We start from the raw sequence: 19,452 nt of genomic DNA on the forward strand, positions 1-19,452 counted from the left end.
CGAATTTCGATTTTCGACGACTGCGATGTCGTTAAATTTCGTGAAGACACCGCGCGCCGCGCCGTGTACTGTGTAGCATCTAGATTCTAGCGGCTAGCGCGTAGGTATATTATTGTGTGGCTTGTACTTCCTTCGATTATACTTGTTCTAAGAAAATGGCAGACGTTAGTAAAGAAGATTTAAAAAAGGAAATTATAAGTAAGTAAATCAATTCAAATTTCAAGTAATCTCAAAGTTGTTACACTTAAAGTATATTCCTAGGACAGGCGGAAATTCGTACAATGACACGAAGTAATAATAAATATAACTTCGTGTCATTGCCAATTTTTATCATCAAAATAAAACGATATCTATCGCTCTTCATACACTACTATAACGTTTACGCAGCGTACCGCTTTTCATGGTACAAGGTGAGGTCAGAGGTGAGCGACGCGGTCGTTCAGACTTCAGAGATAACAAACTTGTTTTGACATGTTCAAATGTTCAAATTATATAAATATACAAGTATTATTAATTAATTTGCTTTTATTTTAATAAAAAATGTAGATTCTAAAATATAGCAAATTGGAACAATTAACACAATGCTGAAATAGTAATACATACGTACCTAAAAGCTAAAAGTAAATAATTCACTAATTTCATAAGATGTTACTAAGTAAAATATTTATTACCGTCATATCCTCCAACATTGCCTTTCCAGCCTATCTTTGCCCAAATAGAAATTTTAACTTTCCCGAGTGTTTATGTGGAGTAGCATGACATTTAAGACTTGTTTTGTTTTTTGGTAGAAAATTAAAGTCTTTTCTCGCAACACTGACTACATAGCACATGTATAACGTCAATCAGTCTGCTGCTACATGTCGACAAAGAAGGAGGTGTTTTGGTGGTGCCAAATTTTTCTAAAAAAACTTTTCTCTGATCACTGGGAATCAATTAGAATACGTGAATATTTCTTATTATTTATTAAACTAGAAAATAAAAGAGGAGGTTATTTGTTATTTCCAAGCAAAAATACGTAGTATTATAGGAGTTTTGTCGCTGGGCAATGTTAGGTTAATAAACGTAGTGTGACCTATCCCAACATTGCCCAACCGTTTTGAGGTGCTAGGGCTGACACATTTTTAACAGATTTCTCAAATAGGTAGCAAGGTATTTTTTTTAGGTATAAATTAAGTACACAGCATGTTTTTTCTTTTAGGTACCTAGGTAGGATTGTACGAGTATGTATGCCTACCTAGGTACTTTTTAAATGTTTAGTAGAAGTTACGTATAGTTACATAAATATTCATAATTTAAGTTTCATTTTAAAGATATACCTAGAAACAGTACGAATGCAATATTATTGCATGTGTACCTACCTATTTCTTGTTACCCTCCTACATATTTTATTAAATTTAATTTTTTAATCCTTTACCTAGTTGATTTTTTCGTGACAACCCTAAACCCTAAAAATTTTTGTATGAAGATTGTGAGAAAATTACACCTAACTTTGCCCATGCAATTTAATGAAGATCTACTTATTTTGGATCATTTTTTGTAAGAGATTCGGCATCTTTGCCTTGTCTTGTACTCTGTCTCTTAAAAACAGCTACGTAAGTCTTAAAATGGCTGAAATATTAAAGGTGGGCAAAGTTGTATACTTTTCCACCTAATTTCGCCCACCTCTTTCTTCTTTATTTTTAGAGAAACTATTAAGAATATGATTATTTCAAGTATATCTATTCATTCTAAATTCAATTCCCTACTCAAATAACAGCATCAATTCTGTCCATATTTTGTTTTTTCTTGTATATAATCAAAACACTGTGAAAAGCGGGCAATGTTGGAGGATATGACGGTATTATTTTTATTATAAAACACTTAGAAGTTAGAACCTAAGAGCAGAAGTGGTCTAACATTTTTTTTTGTTGTAAATTGTGTCATACCTACAGCTTACTGCAAAGTAAGTTAGATACAATCAAGTCAAATTCAAAGTGTTATGTAATGTAGGTTACTGAAATAAAGATTTTCACTTTCACTTTCACCCTTTAATAATGTTCTCAGGTTACAAAAAGGTTGGTTACCCCTGTTAGTTCATTGTACGAATTACTGCCTGCCCTAGGAACATATTATTATTTATTAGGTACTATAGTAGTGCGGATTTTATTCGGCTAGCTCCTTTATTTCTTATATCCTATTTAGGTCTGCCTACTGGTGGTTTTAGGTTTATTTTTATGCAATGCGTTGCTTGTAACATCAATGCTCCACGTATGATACGGTGAAATGGCGGAATTTTTATTTAATGTTTCTGATGCGTATTAACGCGCACTTTATATTGGAACAATTATTATCTGAAACATTTCGGCTGAACAGTATTTGTATTCATAAACTAAATTTCTTTCATTGAATTAATTGTGTTGAAATAATTGTATATTAAACACAATTTGTGGATCTTTATAAATTATCTTTATTATTTTTTATACTTTATTACAAACTACATTGTGCGCACCACGAACCACAGAGACAGAGAGGAAGGCAAAGACAATTGCAGTTTACAGTGATACCATACAGACTATACAATAACCAAAATACAGATTATAATATTTGCCTTTTCCAACACGCCTCCTCAAATTTATAATCTTTATTTTCTTTAACAATATTACCTTTACTTACAATGCTTAAAAACACAATATAATACCTCCACCCAATTTATAATCTAATTAACTTTTACTTATACACTATTATAACTTGAACTTGAACTTTTACTTATACAATATTATAACTTGAACTTAGATGTAAACTGTACTAAATTAATTTTAATTCTAATCTGTTTTTCAAAAATTTTGTCTTATCTAGACTTTTAGTTAACATGTCTGCTAAGTTACATTTTGAATCAATTTTAACAATATCAATAATTCCTCTTTCATAATTCTCATTTATATAATGATACTGCACTTCAATGTGTTTTGAATTTTTTGTAAAATTACCATATTTAGCTATTGCAATCGCACCTGAATTATCTTCATACAATTTTACCGGTTTACAAAATTCTAAATCAAATGAATCACTTAACAAGTTTCTAATAAAAAGTACTTCTGACACTGCCTCTGACATAGCAATATACTCTGCAAAAGTTGAACATTTAGTAACCACATTTTGTTTATGTGTTTTCCAAAAAATTAAGTTTCCAAACAATCTAATAACAAAACCTGACGTTGATTTCCGATCTACATTATCTCCAGCATAGTCAGAATCTACCATACAATCTAATATTTCAGTGTCTACATTTCCATAGTATGTTAACTTTAAATCCTTAGTCTTTAACAAATATTTTAATACTCTTATTGCATATTTATAGTGTGTTTGACTGTAACAATTCTGAAACCTACTCAAATAATTAATACTATACGCTACATCTGGCCTAGTGCCGTTACTAATGTACAATAATTCACCTATTAAATTTCTGTAGTGAATACCTTCATCAATTTCCTTAGCTTGTTCTAATCTTAAATTAGTTTCCATTGGAGTATCATATAACTTAGAATTTTCTAAATTATATTTTGCAGCCAAAGATTCAATATATTTTGTTTGATTTAAAGACAATATATTTCTATCATTACTATAATCTATATCTATACCAATATAACTTTTAATTTTACCCAAATCTTTCATTGCAAACCTTTTCATCAAGCTAATTTTTACTTCTTCAATTTTATTTTTACTTTTACAACAAATTAAAAGATCATCAACAAACAGTAATATATATATTGGATCTTTGCTCGCTCTGTTTACATATAAACAATAATCATAGTTACTTCTTACAAAATCTAATCCTTTTATAAACCTATCAAAACAATCATACCATACTCTAGGACTTTCTTTGAGACCGTAGAGGGCTTTTTGCAATTTACAAACTTTATTGTCTCCTATTACAAAACCTTTCGGTTGATTTATATATACTTCTGACTTAACACAACCATTTAAAAATGCAGTCTCAACATCCATCTGTTCAATAAATAAACTATTTTTACAACTGTATGACAATAAAATTTTTAATGTTTGCATTCTTCCTACTGGTGAATAAACATTTTCAATATAATCATTTTGCTGAAATCCTCTTACAACTAATCTTGCTTTGTAAACATTATTACTTTTCTTTTTAAAAATCCACTTAACATCAATAACTTTTTTGTCTTTGGGCCTATCAACAATTTGCCAAGTATTGTTTTTATTTAAGCTATTTACTTCAGAGTCCATTGCTCTTTGCCATAGTTCATGATCAATTGAGCTCATTGCTTCCTCATAAGTATTTGGTACATTTGCATCAGTATAATTTACATATATAAAGTGTGAAACTGGATTACCATATCTAGAAACTGGAATTCGCTTTCTTTTAAGTTTTCCTACTCCTACACATTCGTTATTCTCATCGTCATCAAGATTATCATTGTTTACAAGGTGTTCCGTAGTATTTTTATAATTCTCATCTATGTTTGTATCATTTTCATATTCAGTATTACATAATTTATTTGAAACATTCAATGTTGTATCAGATTCTAAATAATTATCTTTAACTATTTGATCATGTTGTTTTTCTAAGCAAATTAATTTAGTATTTTCTTCGACTACCTGAACATGCCTAGCATTAACTATCCTATTATTCAAAAGAACTCTGTAGCTATTTTCATTATACCCCACTAATATTCCTAATTTAGCTTTATCATCCCATTTACTTTTTCTTAAAACTTCAGGAACTCTTACAAAAACTCTACTTCCATAAATTTTTAAATGTTCTACATCTGGTTTTATTCCAAAAAATATCTCATAAGGAGTTTTATTTTCTAAAGTATTAGCGATAGTTCGATTTTTTAAATAAGCTGCCGTTTTAATAACTTCTGGCCAATATCTTCTGTGAATATTAGCTTCCCTCAATAAACACCTACCTATATCCATAGCGGATCTATTATATCTTTCAGCTACTCCGTTCAATTCGTGAACATATGGTGGACATGGTAATAACTCTATACCTTTCTGTTTAATAAAATTAATAATATCCTTATTTAAATATTCTTTCCCATTATCACACTGTAATTTCTTAATTCTTTTGTTAAATTTATTTTCTACTAAGTTTACAAATTCTATAAAACAATTAGCAGTTTCAGCTTTACTTTTAATACAAAATATTCTAGTACACTTGCTATAATCATCAATAAATGTCAAGAAATATTTTTCTCCACCATAACCAGTTGTATTATGTGGACCGTTTAAATCAGTATGAATCAATTCTAAAATCTCTTTAGTTTTAGTTCTATTATTTTCAAAAGGAACATTAGCCATTTTACTTTGTATACAATTTGAACATTTCATGTCTACACTTTCAATCCTATCCGGCAAACCATCAACTAATTTATCATTAACTAGTTTATTTAAATATTGAAAATTCACATGTCCAAGTGCCCTATGCCATTTCTCTTTATAAGTCAATTTTACAGAATGAGTATACACATCATTTTTCAAGTTGTTAAATGCAAAACCTTTCATATAATATAAATTGTTAATTTTATGAGCAACAGTTATTAATTCACGAGACTGATTATATATTTTTGCATTGTCACCTTTAGCTACTATTGTGGAAGACTTAGTTATTTTAGCAAAACTCAACAAATTTTGATTAATACCTTTTACAAAATAAACATTCTTTAAATCTACATATTGTTTACTATAAAAGTTTTCAAAACAAATTTGAATATCGCCTACCTTGGTCGCACTTAATATTTTGCCGTCTGGTAATTTTACATTGACTGGAATTTTTAAATCTTCACATTTATAAAAATATGTATCGTTATTTACTATGTGATCCGTACATCCACTATCTAAAAGAAAATTTATTTCATTATTATACATACATTCTTTATTCTTATTGTTATCAAAATATACCTGTTTTACTTCCGGGTTTAATACTTGAGTTGTCCATGACTGCGGTGAAAAATTGTTTGAAGTGTCATCTCTGGCATGACCTCGACCTCTGCCTCGGCTTTGACCTCTGTAGGTTGCTCTAAAATGTCCTCGATGATTGTAATGTGTTTGATATCTGCCTGGTTCCTTATGTTGTTGATTTATATTCTTTCTCTGCCAACAGTCCTTCTTGAAATGGCCAGTCTTTCCACAAATAAAACATTGAAGTTTTGTTTTAATATTAAATGTACTCACATTATTTCTACCTTCTGAATTGCATGAAGTAATATTTTTCTCTTTAATTTTAGTCCTCACATAATCAACAGTCCTTTGTTCTTCTGGTATTACATCAAGGAAATCTCCAATATAACTATAACTTGGTGGGAGCGCTTTGAGAAGATATCTCAACTTTTCTGTTTCATCAATCTTTCCTCCGGCTTCTTTAAAAGTGTTGATTGTTTTTTCAAAAGCGACAAAAAAATCTTCTACTGTATTATAATTATTCAACTTTACTTCTTCTATGTTTGCTCTGGATAACATTTGCATTGCAGTAGACTGGGTTAGGTACATCCTGTCAAATTTTCTAATAATTTCGTAAGCTGTTTTACATTCACTAATATATTCTAGTTGACGATCTGAAATTGTGCTCATTATAATAGTCCTTGCTTTTAAATCTTTTTTCTTCATAACATTTTCATCTTTTACCGGAACACGTGTCGTGGCGGGCTCGTGACATTCCTTATACTCCAACAAGGTCATTAACCTCAATTTCCAACTTGAATAATTTGCACCATCAAAAATAGGTATCGTAATATCTTCAATCCGGGCTTGCTTAGCCATTGTTTCAATATTTCTAATAATCTTGATCAATTTTCAACCTTTCCTTTTATATTCAATTTACTTGTGTAACTTGTACTTTTACGTATCTTCATAATCTTCTCGTGATGTTGATATTTTTTCATAATTTATCAACCACGCTCTGCTACCATGTTGAAATAATTGTATATTAAACACAATTTGTGGATCTTTATAAATTATCTTTATTATTTTTTATACTTTATTACAAACTACATTGTGCGCACCACGAACCACAGAGACAGAGAGGAAGGCAAAGACAATTGCAGTTTACAGTGATACCATACAGACTATACAATAACCAAAATACAGATTATAATATTTGCCTTTTCCAACAAATTGTTTTGTCAATTTTCATGAAGCCGCCATATTGTTTGCATTCTGTCTCAGATAGAATAAGTGTTACCCACAGAACAGTAAAAACAATTAATAGAAGTGCTATAATGTCATAATTAGTATGAAAACCAGTGTCGCCAAACCCACACATTTAAACCGATAGTTATGTATACAGTACACTACAAGTACCTAAACTATGCCTTTGATTGGACAGCTTAATTTGAGTAATAACTGACTTAGGTTATAAATTCAGCATTTCAATACCTAACGCACCATGTTACTGTTTATTTTAGTATAAAATCACTAAGTTTAACCTTTCGGCTGTGGAGGCCATTCTGGGTGGTCCGCGCGAGAACGGCGCGAGTTATTAAAATGACGATATCTCTAAATGGTCTAAGATCCGAATATAGGTCGACCTTCACCGGCGTGATAATAGAATGAGACCAATTTTATAATAAATGTAGTCTATTAAAAAGTCTATTAAAGATGGGTTGACTGAAAAAATCCTGGACAGGACATTTTAATTAATTTTTAAAAAATATTTTTTTTTAATTAACCCTTAACTAGAGTCGTGAACAATTGTTACGTGTGTATAGTCGTGGGTCCATTAGACCCATGTATTTTTAAATGGTCATAATTACTTATTTATGCATTTATTTATGTAAATTTAAATAAAATATGATATTTTAGTTTATGAAGAATATATATTATAAAAATCAACAATTAGAACTTTTATTTACTTAACATAATTTCACTTATAAAATCAGTCGTTGTTTTCTTATACAACAAAAAGGCGTCTTACAAAAATTAAAAATCTCAACAAAATTTTTATTTTTTTTGAATCATTTTTTTTTTATCTAACTAAAAAAAGTATGTTGCTTCCTAGAAAAAACAAAAACAAACTAAAAACTCTTACATATAAAAAAATAGCAATCCCTAATTACGTGCAAGATTTACAAATTATATTTGCACAAGTCATGCATATGGGCTCCCTGCATTTAGTGCACAAATGTACAGTTTTTGCTCTTTTGCCAGGCAAACAGAATGAACATCGCTTCCTTTTATTTCTATCTAACAACAAAATCTACATCATCATCGGAAAACTCATTATCTGATTTAATTTCTGCAATACGAGTAGGTGTTGAGTTTTCATCGGAGTCTTCATCATTTCTTAACAATTCTTCATTTAACCATTGTTCTAACATCTCTTCGTTATCAACACATACACTTCTGGGATTCTACATAGCGATAAACGAAATAAAAATACAATAATAAATTTAATAACGAAAATAAAAAAGATACGTATCTATAGTCGTGGGTCCAGTGGACCCCTGTAAAGGTCAGTACCTACCTAAGGAGTACCGAGCCGAACACGTCTGTCTCACAGGATACGCTCCGGCGTACTATAGGAAGGTACTGAGCAGTGGGAGGTTCTGCGGTAAGTGCCGTGGAGTAAACGAGACTTTAAAAACTCAACCTGGGTCCATTGGACCCACGACTCTAGTTAAGGGTTAATTGCAGTACTTATCAAGATAATAAAAAAATATATAATAGACTTGAAGTATGAAACCTACAGAATGTGCAGTCATAGGGTTTTCTAATATTTACCTGGACAAACTGCTAGGTAGGCAGGTATAAACAGGCATGTCCGTACCAGTTACTTTCACTTGATGGGATGATAGAAAAAAAATATATATCAGCATGAGCGCTGTTTTATAACAAAATTGTTTATTGTCTCAACACTGCACAATTAAAAAAATAAAAATATTTTTTTAATAATTAACTAAAAATATCCTGTCCAGGATTTTTTCAGTCCACCCATTTATAATAGATTTTTTAATAGACTACATTTATTAGGTATAAAATTGGTCTCATTCTATTATCACGCCGGTGAAGGTCGACCTATATTCGCATCTTAGACCAAAAATTTTGTAGGGAGCTACTTTGTATAACTAATATCGTTCGAATCGTTATGAAACAAGCTAATATGTATATAAAAAATATCTTAGTCATAAATTACTTTGCAATAAATAAATAATAATTTGGAAAATCCAAAAGTGCACGCCTCATAATTTTTTTTAATAAATATTTATTAATTATTATTTTTGTTTATTTAATAACAATTAAACCACATCGAATCAGACCCTGAAAAATGAAAGGGTTCTATTCCTGAGCATACTCAAGCGTAAGAGAAAAAAAAAGACTCGATTAGTAAAGTATTTCGGTCGCTATCGTGTTAACAAGAAAAAGGATCCGCACATACAGACACACGGACGTCCAAGACAGAACTTTTTTAAACTGTTTTTTAACTAGTTTAAATAACAAAAATGACATCAAAAATATCATGAACGTTAAAAATAGTGTTTTTTCTTAATATGTGTGTGAATGTATTATCTTACAAGTGCAATGTATGATACATAAAGACATTTTAAGTTTGAAAAATCAGATGTTTTGCGCGAAGTGACAGTAGTACCCACCTCAACGCTTCGCTTATGAGGCGTGCAATTCTAGCTTGAAATCAGGGTGAGCAATTTTTTTTAGTTCATTGTACAAAAATCGTTAAAAATAAATAAATAAATAATTATTCATATAAGGTTTTATTGAATTTACAATAATAAATATACAAACACATTAAATAAAAAAAAAACATTCATTCCTTTACATTCTTTTACAATACAAGGCTTACAAAATATACATTAGCCATTCCGAGCGGTCCGAGCGCCGGGCAAAAAATAGGGACCGTTAATTATTCTTCAATCCAAGTGGCTTAGGTTATTAACTTATATTATAGTTTGGTTCACATACTTGACTAACAAAGAGTTTTAACTGTAGGAAGCATCGTAGGAAGTGTTTATTTTACGAGAAATGAAACAACAAAAAAAAGCACTTGAAACAGGATGAATTCTGTTGCATTTATTTGAAATAAAAATAGATATTCTACAATTGAATGATAATTACAAATCGATCAACACAATAAAAGACATTATGCCTTTGTAAAACATTTCTAAAATCGATAACTAAACCCAATGACCTTCTCGTCGATGCGCGCGTAATCGAGACTGTGCAAAGTGTTTTTGTTATGTAAACATGTGAATGTATGCCATCCTTGTTCTTCTCTTGATATTTTGTGTTGAATTAGAGTAGTAAAGATATATAGTTTACGATAAACAATTGTAAAAAATACGTCAGAGGGTACGTCACGGTATAATCAATCTCCAGGAGCGGACTCCACAGATGCGATACTTTTGACACCGCGCTCTGGAGCGCGCTCCACAGACACAGCTGTTTTGTTTCTCGTTGCTCAGAAATTCCAAATTCGAAAACATTCAGCTATTCCACAACAGAGGGCGTTAATTTTCGATAGATATAACTTTGAGCCTCACTACATAGAGATAAGGTTGAAATTCGTGTCACTCTACATTAATGACAATATTAACTTGATATTAACCTGATGCTATGCCCTAAGGGATGTTAGCCTTGTTATCGATAATTCACAAATAAATATTTTTTTGTGCATTTTTTTTTCTTTATATTATATGAGTATAGTATAATGTGTCACATTTTGGAGTATGTTTATTACTACATACTAAGTACGTTTTTTTCATATTATTATTATTAAATAAAAAACGGAATAGAATAGTATTAATCTATATTTACAAAATACAAACAGAAAATATGCATTATTTTAAATCTTGGAACTGCCGTAGGTTTGATGTATCGGTGGCCTTTGTTAGACTGCTTAGTGCTGTTCGGCATCCAATTAACTCGTCATGTTGCATTTATCCATTTCTCTTTTAAACTAGCCTCTTTGGGAAATCTATAAATAAATTGGACAAATGAAAGCTAAGGAAAAATAAAATAAAATTTAATATTTATAATCTTTGTATTTTCTAAAGTATCGATACTGTCGATATGCGCCACAACCATCACTAAACCGACATTCGTTTGTTTATTGCAATAATATTCCAGAAAGTCTTGTTTGCTGTTCAATCTACATAGTACTAATTTCAGGATTAAGGTTCATTTTGACTAGATATTTGTATACAATGTTAACAAATTACGACAAGCAAAGTTATAACATAAAATACATACCTATATGTAAAATAAATAAAAATAAGACTTACCGATGGTATGAAATGCCTCTATTGCTGATATTATTTCGTCTGCTATCATTTTTGCACTCTAATACCGAACAACACGTCCTAATCTAATATTCTAATATATATTATAAAGGCGAAAGTTTGTAAGGATGTATGGATGTATGGATGTTTGTTACTCTTTCACGTAAAAACTTCTGAACCGATTACAATGAAATTTAGCACACATATAGAGGGTAACTTGGATTAACACATAGGATAGTTTTTATCCCGGAAATCCCACGGGAACGGGAACTATGCGGGTTTTCCTTTGCAAACGCGGGCGAAGCCGCGGGCGGAAATCTAGTTAGTGAATAAATAGGGGAAAAAAGGTTTGACAGCTGACAACCGACTCGAATATTTTTCTGCGCACAACTGAGAGCATATGGAATATGACGTATAACAATCAATCTATTAAATTTTCCCCAAATTTAGGGTATTTTATTACTTTTATATTTGATTTGGTTCCAACTTCCAATACATTCCAAAGATATCTGAATGAAAACCATTAACAGAAAACTATTTAAGTAAATTTCTAATTCTATAAAAAATATTTTAGAAATCCTTCAAACTCCGAAACTCAAGAAAATATCAACTAAGAAGGTCATACAGAAATTGGAGAAGGTATTTGGTACAGACTTGACTGAAAAAAAGAAGATCTTATATAAACTTATTATGAACCATGTGAACGGCAAGGAATCGGAGGAATCTGAATCTGAGGGTTCAGAGGAAGTAAGTAAATCTTTACTAAAACCTAATAAAAAAGAGTTGAGTAATAAAAAAAGTTGATTAACTACTGCAAATTTTACTACTACTGTAAATTACTTACTACTGTAAATTGTCATTAATTTTCTGTTTGTCTTGTTTCAATTATTGTACATTTTCTTGTCTTTTTCGTTCAATATATAATAACTTGCCTTATAAACTAACTAGCTTTCCACCCGTGGCTTCCCTTCGCTGTATCTAAAACCTAAAAAATTTAGATCACATGAATGAAAACTTAAATTTCAGAGTGAAGAAGACAAAAAACCGGCGAAGCGAAAGAAACGCAAATACAGTTATGATGAGACCTCAAGTGACTCTGATGAGGTAAGCTTTATACTATCTACTAGTGGTCCGCTCCGGCTTCGCCCGTGGAACTTGTTTACGTTTTTTCCACATAAGAACCATCCTCGTACTTCAAGTAATATTATAAATAAGAATTAACAAAATTGGTTCTGCTGTTCTCGAGATTTGCGCTTATCAACAAATTTAGCGTTTCATTTTTATTATAAAGATTACCTCTTATTACCTAATCAACGTGGTAGAGAAGAAAAATACATCAACACGTATTTTAGAAGGAGAAAAAAGCGGATAAGTTTGTTTTGTGATTTATGTGCGAAAATGTTTTTAAGTTACTGTTATTTTGTTTATTAATATTTTTCACGGTTCTAGAACTAAGCTTAACGACTAAATTGCTAAAAGGCTTTGCTGGTTTTTAAGTAATTAAGTTTTTACAAGATTTTGATACAATATTTTTATAATTACTTACTGTTTTTTTGTGAAAAACTATTCTTTAAGTTACAGCAAGATTTTTGCTGACTCATGATAATTAAACCTTTAATACGCTGATTTTTACGTAACTTTTACAGTTGCTACTTCAAAAGACTTTTAACCTTAGCAGATAAATTGAAATACCTTTAATAACTGTACTGATTAGTAAGTATAGGTATTACTACTTTAATGTTAATGTTATTTATGATAATACTTTTATCTAGATTCAAACAGACTTGTTAATATAATTATGAATATGTGTGGTAATTTTGACCGAAAACTGTGAGCATGTGCCAAATAAATATAATTCTTTATTATTGCACGCCTCATAAGCGAAGCGTTGAGGTGGGTACTACTGTCACTTCGCGCAAAACATCTGATTTTTCAAACTTAAAATGTCTTTATGTATCATACATTGCACTTGTAAGATAAAACATACACATACATATTAAGAAAAAACACTATTTTTAACGTTCATGATATTTTTGATGTCATTTTTGTTATTTAAACTAGTTAAAAAAATTCTGTCTTGGACGTCCGTGTGTCTGTATGTGCGGATCCTTTTTCTTGTTAACACGATAGCGACCGAAATACTTTACTAATCGAGTCTTTTTTTTTCTCTTACGCTTGAGTATGCTCAGGAATTCATTTCATTTTTCAGGGTCTGATTCGATGTGGTTTAATTGTTATTAAATAAACAAAAATAATAATTAATAAATATTTATTAAAAAAAAATTATGAGGCGTGCACTTTTGGATTTTCCAAATTATTTTAGTAATTCTATTGTTTTATTTCTCTCTTTGTTATTATTACAATGTAGGGAAAATAACAATTTAGAGGTCATTAAGCAAAAAGTTTTGAATAACTAGAAAACTAATAACCGACACAATACTAGACATTTTTTTAAAATGCTTCTCCATTAATAAATAATCAATAATTTTATTGTTTGCCACTGGATACTGAAACAGCGTTAGAATCCGATCACAAATCTATATTTGTATTTTTTTAGTTCCATATAACCCATTCAATTTTTAAAAAATCTTAAAACGGCCGTACTGTAAAATTAACATTTTCGTGCCATTTATGTTTTAAGGATACTATGATATATATCAAACGACGTGTCTCCACTGAGTTGGTAAGTATGGCCGAACTTGATGAGCCCATGAGACCACCGAAAAGATATGCCCCCGAGTTGGACTCCTCTGATGAAGAGGACGGTTCGGCTGATAGCGAATCGGAAGAGGTGATTATTGAATAATTTAATGATTTAATCTATACTACTTATAAAGCTGAAGATCATGTTTGTTTGAACGCGCTAATCTCAGGAACTACTGTACATTTATTTACTCTTTAATGTACAACAGTCTTATAAAATAAAGTTAAAACAAAACTATTTATAATGTACAAATGGCGGCCTTATGGCTCAAAGCAAGCTCAAAGTCATCGCTGATTAGTTATTGATTAATTTTTTAGTGAATTACGTTTAATTTTATACAATTAAAATGATTTTTAGGAAAAGAAGAAGCCAGCAGCCAAGAAAGGCAAGAAGAAGAAGGGTTCAGACGTCGAGAAAGGCAAGAAAAAGGTTAGTTTTATTACATTTTAAGTTTATGTTTTACATGTACATATGTCCTGGCCATATCGTAGATTTGCTCATTTCATGAAATGGCCAATTTAGTTTGGCCAGATCGTTAAATCGTCAACGTTTCACGATTTGGTCATCCACATTTGGTCAGATCGTCGATCTGGCCAAACGTGGATGGCCATTTCACGAAATGCGACCATTTTTGTTTCTTTAAAAAGCGATTCGCTCCTGGCACTCGCCGGCCGCTGCCGCGGCACGCTCGCTTTGCTCGCTCGGCTCATGCGTTGTTTATTAAAGGATAACCTAACCTAATCTAACTGTTTTCTATTGAAAAAACCATTCGCTTCTGGTATTCGCCGGCGCTACCGCGGCACTAACTTAAATGACAATAAACAAGTTCTTAAAATATTCTGAATTTTTTAATGTTTTATGGCCGATCTGGCCAAATGTCGATGACCAAATCGTGAAACGTTGACGATCTGGCCAAATGTCGATGACCAAATCGTGAAACGTTGACGATTTAACGATCTGATCAAACTATGTTGGCCAATTCATGAAATGAGCAAATCTACGATATGGCCACGACACATACATTTAGATTATTTTCATGTATATTATGGTTAAAGAGTTTTAAAATTTATTTCTCAAAATGTCATACTTGAATTACAGATAAACGAATTGATAGTTCATTTATTAATTTTGTGTACTAATGTATTTTTACACGAATTTACAAGCTTCATCTGTATGTTTCACTACATAACATAAAACAAAGTCGCTTTCTCTGTCCCTATGTCCCTTTGTATGCTTAAATCTTTAAAACTACGCAACGGATTTTGATGCGGTTTTTTTTTAATAGATAGAGTGATTCAAGAGGAAGGTTTTAGTATATAATTTATTAGGTTTTAGACAAAGCGGGCGAAGCCGCGGGCGTTAAGCTAGTATATTATATATTATTGTCTCGACATTATGTTTTCTTGTAACGAGTTCATTAGTAACGAGTCGATTTTAACCCACATTAAACGGACAGATTTAATTCAAACAATATTTAAAACTTATCAAGGATCCCAGACAACACAAAAAACTTAATGAATTAAAGCGTGTTTTTTTCTTACTAGGTATATCATGTTATTATTTACAGGCTGCTGCCGGCGGGCGAGGCAAGGGCGGGGGGTACACACGGGCATGCAAACTGTCACCGGCCCTCGCTGAACTCATGGGACAAGAGCAAATGCCCAGACACGAAGTTGTTAAGCGAGTGTGGGCCATCGTCAAGGAGAAGAATCTATATGACCCCAATAATAAACAATTTGCGATATGTGATGACGCCCTGTTTAAGGTGATTGGTACTAAACGCTTTAGGACGTTTGGCATGATGAAGTACTTGAAGGCACACTTTTTGGATTAAGCGGGGAAGTGGGTGTGACAGTAAATATGTAGGGGCGTGGTTTGTAAGTTTTTAAATGTGAACTTGACATTAAAAGTATAATATTATAGTACCTACATGTTATACATATAGCATTTTGGTTACACACAAAATAGTTTATTTTGATGATCTTTGGTATAAAAGTACCATATTTTCCTATTTTAATGAAACGGAACCGGAAGGTACGTGTATTTTAACAGAAAATAAATTTAAAAAGGTGTCATTGACAGCCAAGTTTACTGTCATTCCCATGCCTTGATCGCAATCGAAAAAAAAAAAATGTAAATTTGAATTTGACAGTTTTGTAAAGTCGTAACGTAAAAGTCGTGTCCGCTTTGGATGCGAGCCACTGTGAATTAGGCCCTGCGCAGACGACAGACTATCCGTGACGCACTTTTTAGTCTGTGAAAATAGAACCTATGAAATTATATGCAGTAACGCACACGACGCGCAAAAAGTCCGGCGCACAAAAAATCCGTGTAATTCGGGCAGACCGCACCGCGCCGCTCCGCACAAAAGTGTGTGAAAAGAATAGAACGTTTGCTTCAACGCGCGCTAACGCAGACGGCGCACACTTTACACGATTTCCATAGCGTCTACGTCCCTACAGCTCTGCCGACAAAATGATCGAAGATGTGCGTCGTGTGCGTTGAGTCTGTGAAAAATCCGCGACCGACTTTTTGCGTGCCATGCAGACTTTTTGTGCGCCGCAGACTCGATCGCACAAAAAGTGTGCCGTCTGCGCAGGGCCTTAGCTGGACTAGGTTTTATGCTATAAGCACTAATTTAGGAATTTAAAACATAAATATTTTTAATTAATTATCAATATCATGATAGACGCTATCTATCGATTTATAATAAAACGTTTGAAACTTAGAATGTACCATTAGGTACTAAATACATTAAAAAAAGTAGTTTTTATACTATGAAATACCGAATTTCTTTTATAGATTTTTTTTTTTACAATGCACGAATTTAAGTTTTGACTTTGGCACGGGTAAAAAATATCGCATAGCTATTTTTTATTTTTAAAAAAGTGAATTAAATGTAACAGCTATGTAAATACATAATTACGTGTAAATGTAATGAAAGCATTTTCTCGGTAATATTAGTTTTAAGCAGCTAAATATTAGGTGATTTATATACTTAATTTTTTTGTTCCTATGTTTCATATTTTTTTCATTTAGTCAGTATGTACTTACCAATTTTTTTTCATACTAATAAAGTCGTAGTTTTAAATCAAAAGTGGGACGTCGTATTGAAATAATTGTGATTTTTTAATCTAAAAAACCTGCAAATACCATTTATTTTGCAAGTCAATATTATATAAACATGTCTATAATTATTATAATAGTCTTGCCATATCGAAAAAAATTGTATGTACTACGTGACCAAGCCAACTAGACCCTTTTCAACTGTGACGTCACCCGCCCATGTCTCGGGTAAGGATAGCAAAAAAAAAATATTAATAATATCACTGTTCGCTCTCCGCTATGAATAGTCTTATTTTTCCCCATTTCGAGGGCTGTCTATGAATAACAACACAGTAAAAACTTAAACAAATAACAACGAAAAACTTAACAGTCAACAACAAGCTTTAACGATTAATAATAAAAAGTACAGAAATAACTAGCGATGCGAAACGTACGAATGCGTCGATGCTGCGAACCGTACTAAGGCGAACGCGGTACCTGAGGCGGTAAGCGGGCGGGGAGGCCGCATTCCACCCGAGCGTCTAGTTGGCTTGGTCGAATAATACATACTATTATTAAACCAATGAAAGCATTTTGTAACTGATAGATTTTTTTACAATAGTTTTATAAATTCTCAAATGAATTAAATTAAAATAGTTTAATTATGTAATTGATTTTGTAAATCAAATAAAGTAGGATGCTACTTTAAATATATGAACAAAATATATTATACTAGCTTACCGCCCGCGGCTTCGCCCGCTTTGTCTAAAACCTAATAAATTATATACTAAAACCTTCCTCTTGAATCACTCTTTCTATTAAAAACAAACCGCATCAAAATCCGTTGCGTAGTTTTAAAGATTTAAGCATACAAAGGGACATAGGGACAGAGAAAGCGACTTTGTTTTATACTATGTAGTGATTCACCATTTCTGCAAGTATTCTTACATCTTATATATATTATATTATGATCAAATATATTTAAAATATACTTTTTTGTTATACAAACAAAGTAGGTAGCTATTTTTAAGATAAACTGTTGAGTACAAAATGTTGGTGATGTATTCTTATGTAGTTTTAAATGACAACAATATTTCACACTACCTCAAAAGATTAAATAATATACTTATAGCACAATAAAAGGGTCCTATCTAAGACTGATTTCAATGTAAGATAACATTTATAAATACAAGTTTTTTTTCTATTCAATATAATATTTATATTTTATATTATGCAGTTTTATATTCAATATTTTAAAACTTGTTTTTAACGTTTGTAGAAAAGGAGGGAGTTATGCAAAATGATGATGTCTTAGTGTGCCTTACCATAAAAACTGCCAAATATTGCAATTTAGTAGATAAGTAAGAAGATTTTTATTGTTGTTAAATATACTATTTTGCCATTTATAAACCAAATAAATATACTGTTTACTCTTAACATTTTCTTTTTTTTTTTCCTAAGTATCCTAATTTTAATTAATACTAACTGCTGTGCGCGGTTTTACCCGCAGTGCTTGCTCCTGTTGTTCTAAGTGAGATGATATATAGCCTATAGCCTTCTTCGATGAATGGGCTATCTAAAACTGAAATTTAAAATCGGACCAGTAGTTCGCGAGATTAGCGCGTTCAAACGAACAAACAATAATTAATATCAGCAAGTTTATTTCAATTGAAAACACATGTCGTTATTACAGCAATGTACTTTTAACTTTCTATAAAAACAATTAGGTAACTAAATTTACCTTTAGGATGGCTTTAGCGCGAGAAACTCCCGGTAAGCCACGATCATGTTTTGATTTTTTACCCAAAACTTTAATTTTCTCTCTGTTAATGTGAACTTCGAATGGATTTAATTTTCTTAGTTGGATCAGCTTTTTTCTCATGTACTCTATCCGCTAATCCAGCGTTTCGCTTACTTTTCACTTTTGCCATCTTTTAACACAATTACTGCACCCTACTTTAAAAAAGTTTTGGTTTTACTTTTTAGGATTGATATTATTTCATCAACAAATCTGAACCACAGAGCAAGTTTTTTTTTTTTTTTTTTTTTTTTTTTTTATGTCAAATCCAGCAAAAGAGCAGACGACTCACCTTCTGCGAGGTTGTCGCCGCCCATGAGCGTTCGCAGTGTCAGGGACTCTACTACAAGCTTTTTGCTGGTTTTTAAGAGAGGAATAGGCTTTCTTCTTGAAGGTGCTCATGTCGTAATAATTAGGAAACACTGAAGCTGGTAATTTATTCCACAACTGCGTAGTTCTTGGCAGGAAATGTCTACGGAAACGCACAGTAGACGAACGCCATGCATCCAGGTGGTGTGGATGGTATTTTAATTTGTGTCGTGCAGTGCGGTTGTGGAATTGCGCGGAGGGTATTAATTTAAATAGTTCATCAGAACACTCCCCATTGTAAATACGGTAAAATACGCACAGCGATGCAACGTCACGTCGCAGCGCGAGCG

At 31.7% G+C, this 19,452-nt stretch overlaps 1 protein-coding gene across 1 annotated transcript; it reads left to right on the plus strand.

The window, feature by feature from the left end:
* Positions 1–36: 36 nt before the first annotated feature.
* Positions 37–17,173, plus strand: LOC149898408 (uncharacterized). Its single transcript, XM_090115612.1, has 7 exons — positions 37–198; positions 11,821–11,993; positions 12,273–12,350; positions 13,888–14,037; positions 14,308–14,379; positions 15,518–16,162; positions 16,558–17,173. The coding sequence occupies exons 1-6, from the start codon at positions 156–158 to the stop codon at positions 15,782–15,784; spliced, it is 783 nt and encodes a 260-aa protein (XP_089971738.1). The 5' UTR covers positions 37–155; the 3' UTR covers positions 15,785–16,162; positions 16,558–17,173.
* The last annotated feature ends 2,279 nt before the right edge of the window (positions 17,174–19,452 follow it).

The sequence above is a fragment of the Colias eurytheme genome, chromosome 23 (assembly GCF_061535395.1).
Source record: "Colias eurytheme isolate Ceu_HAF_F1 chromosome 23, ilColEury1 Martin Lab GWU primary, whole genome shotgun sequence".
Classification (NCBI taxonomy): domain Eukaryota; kingdom Metazoa; phylum Arthropoda; class Insecta; order Lepidoptera; family Pieridae; genus Colias; species Colias eurytheme.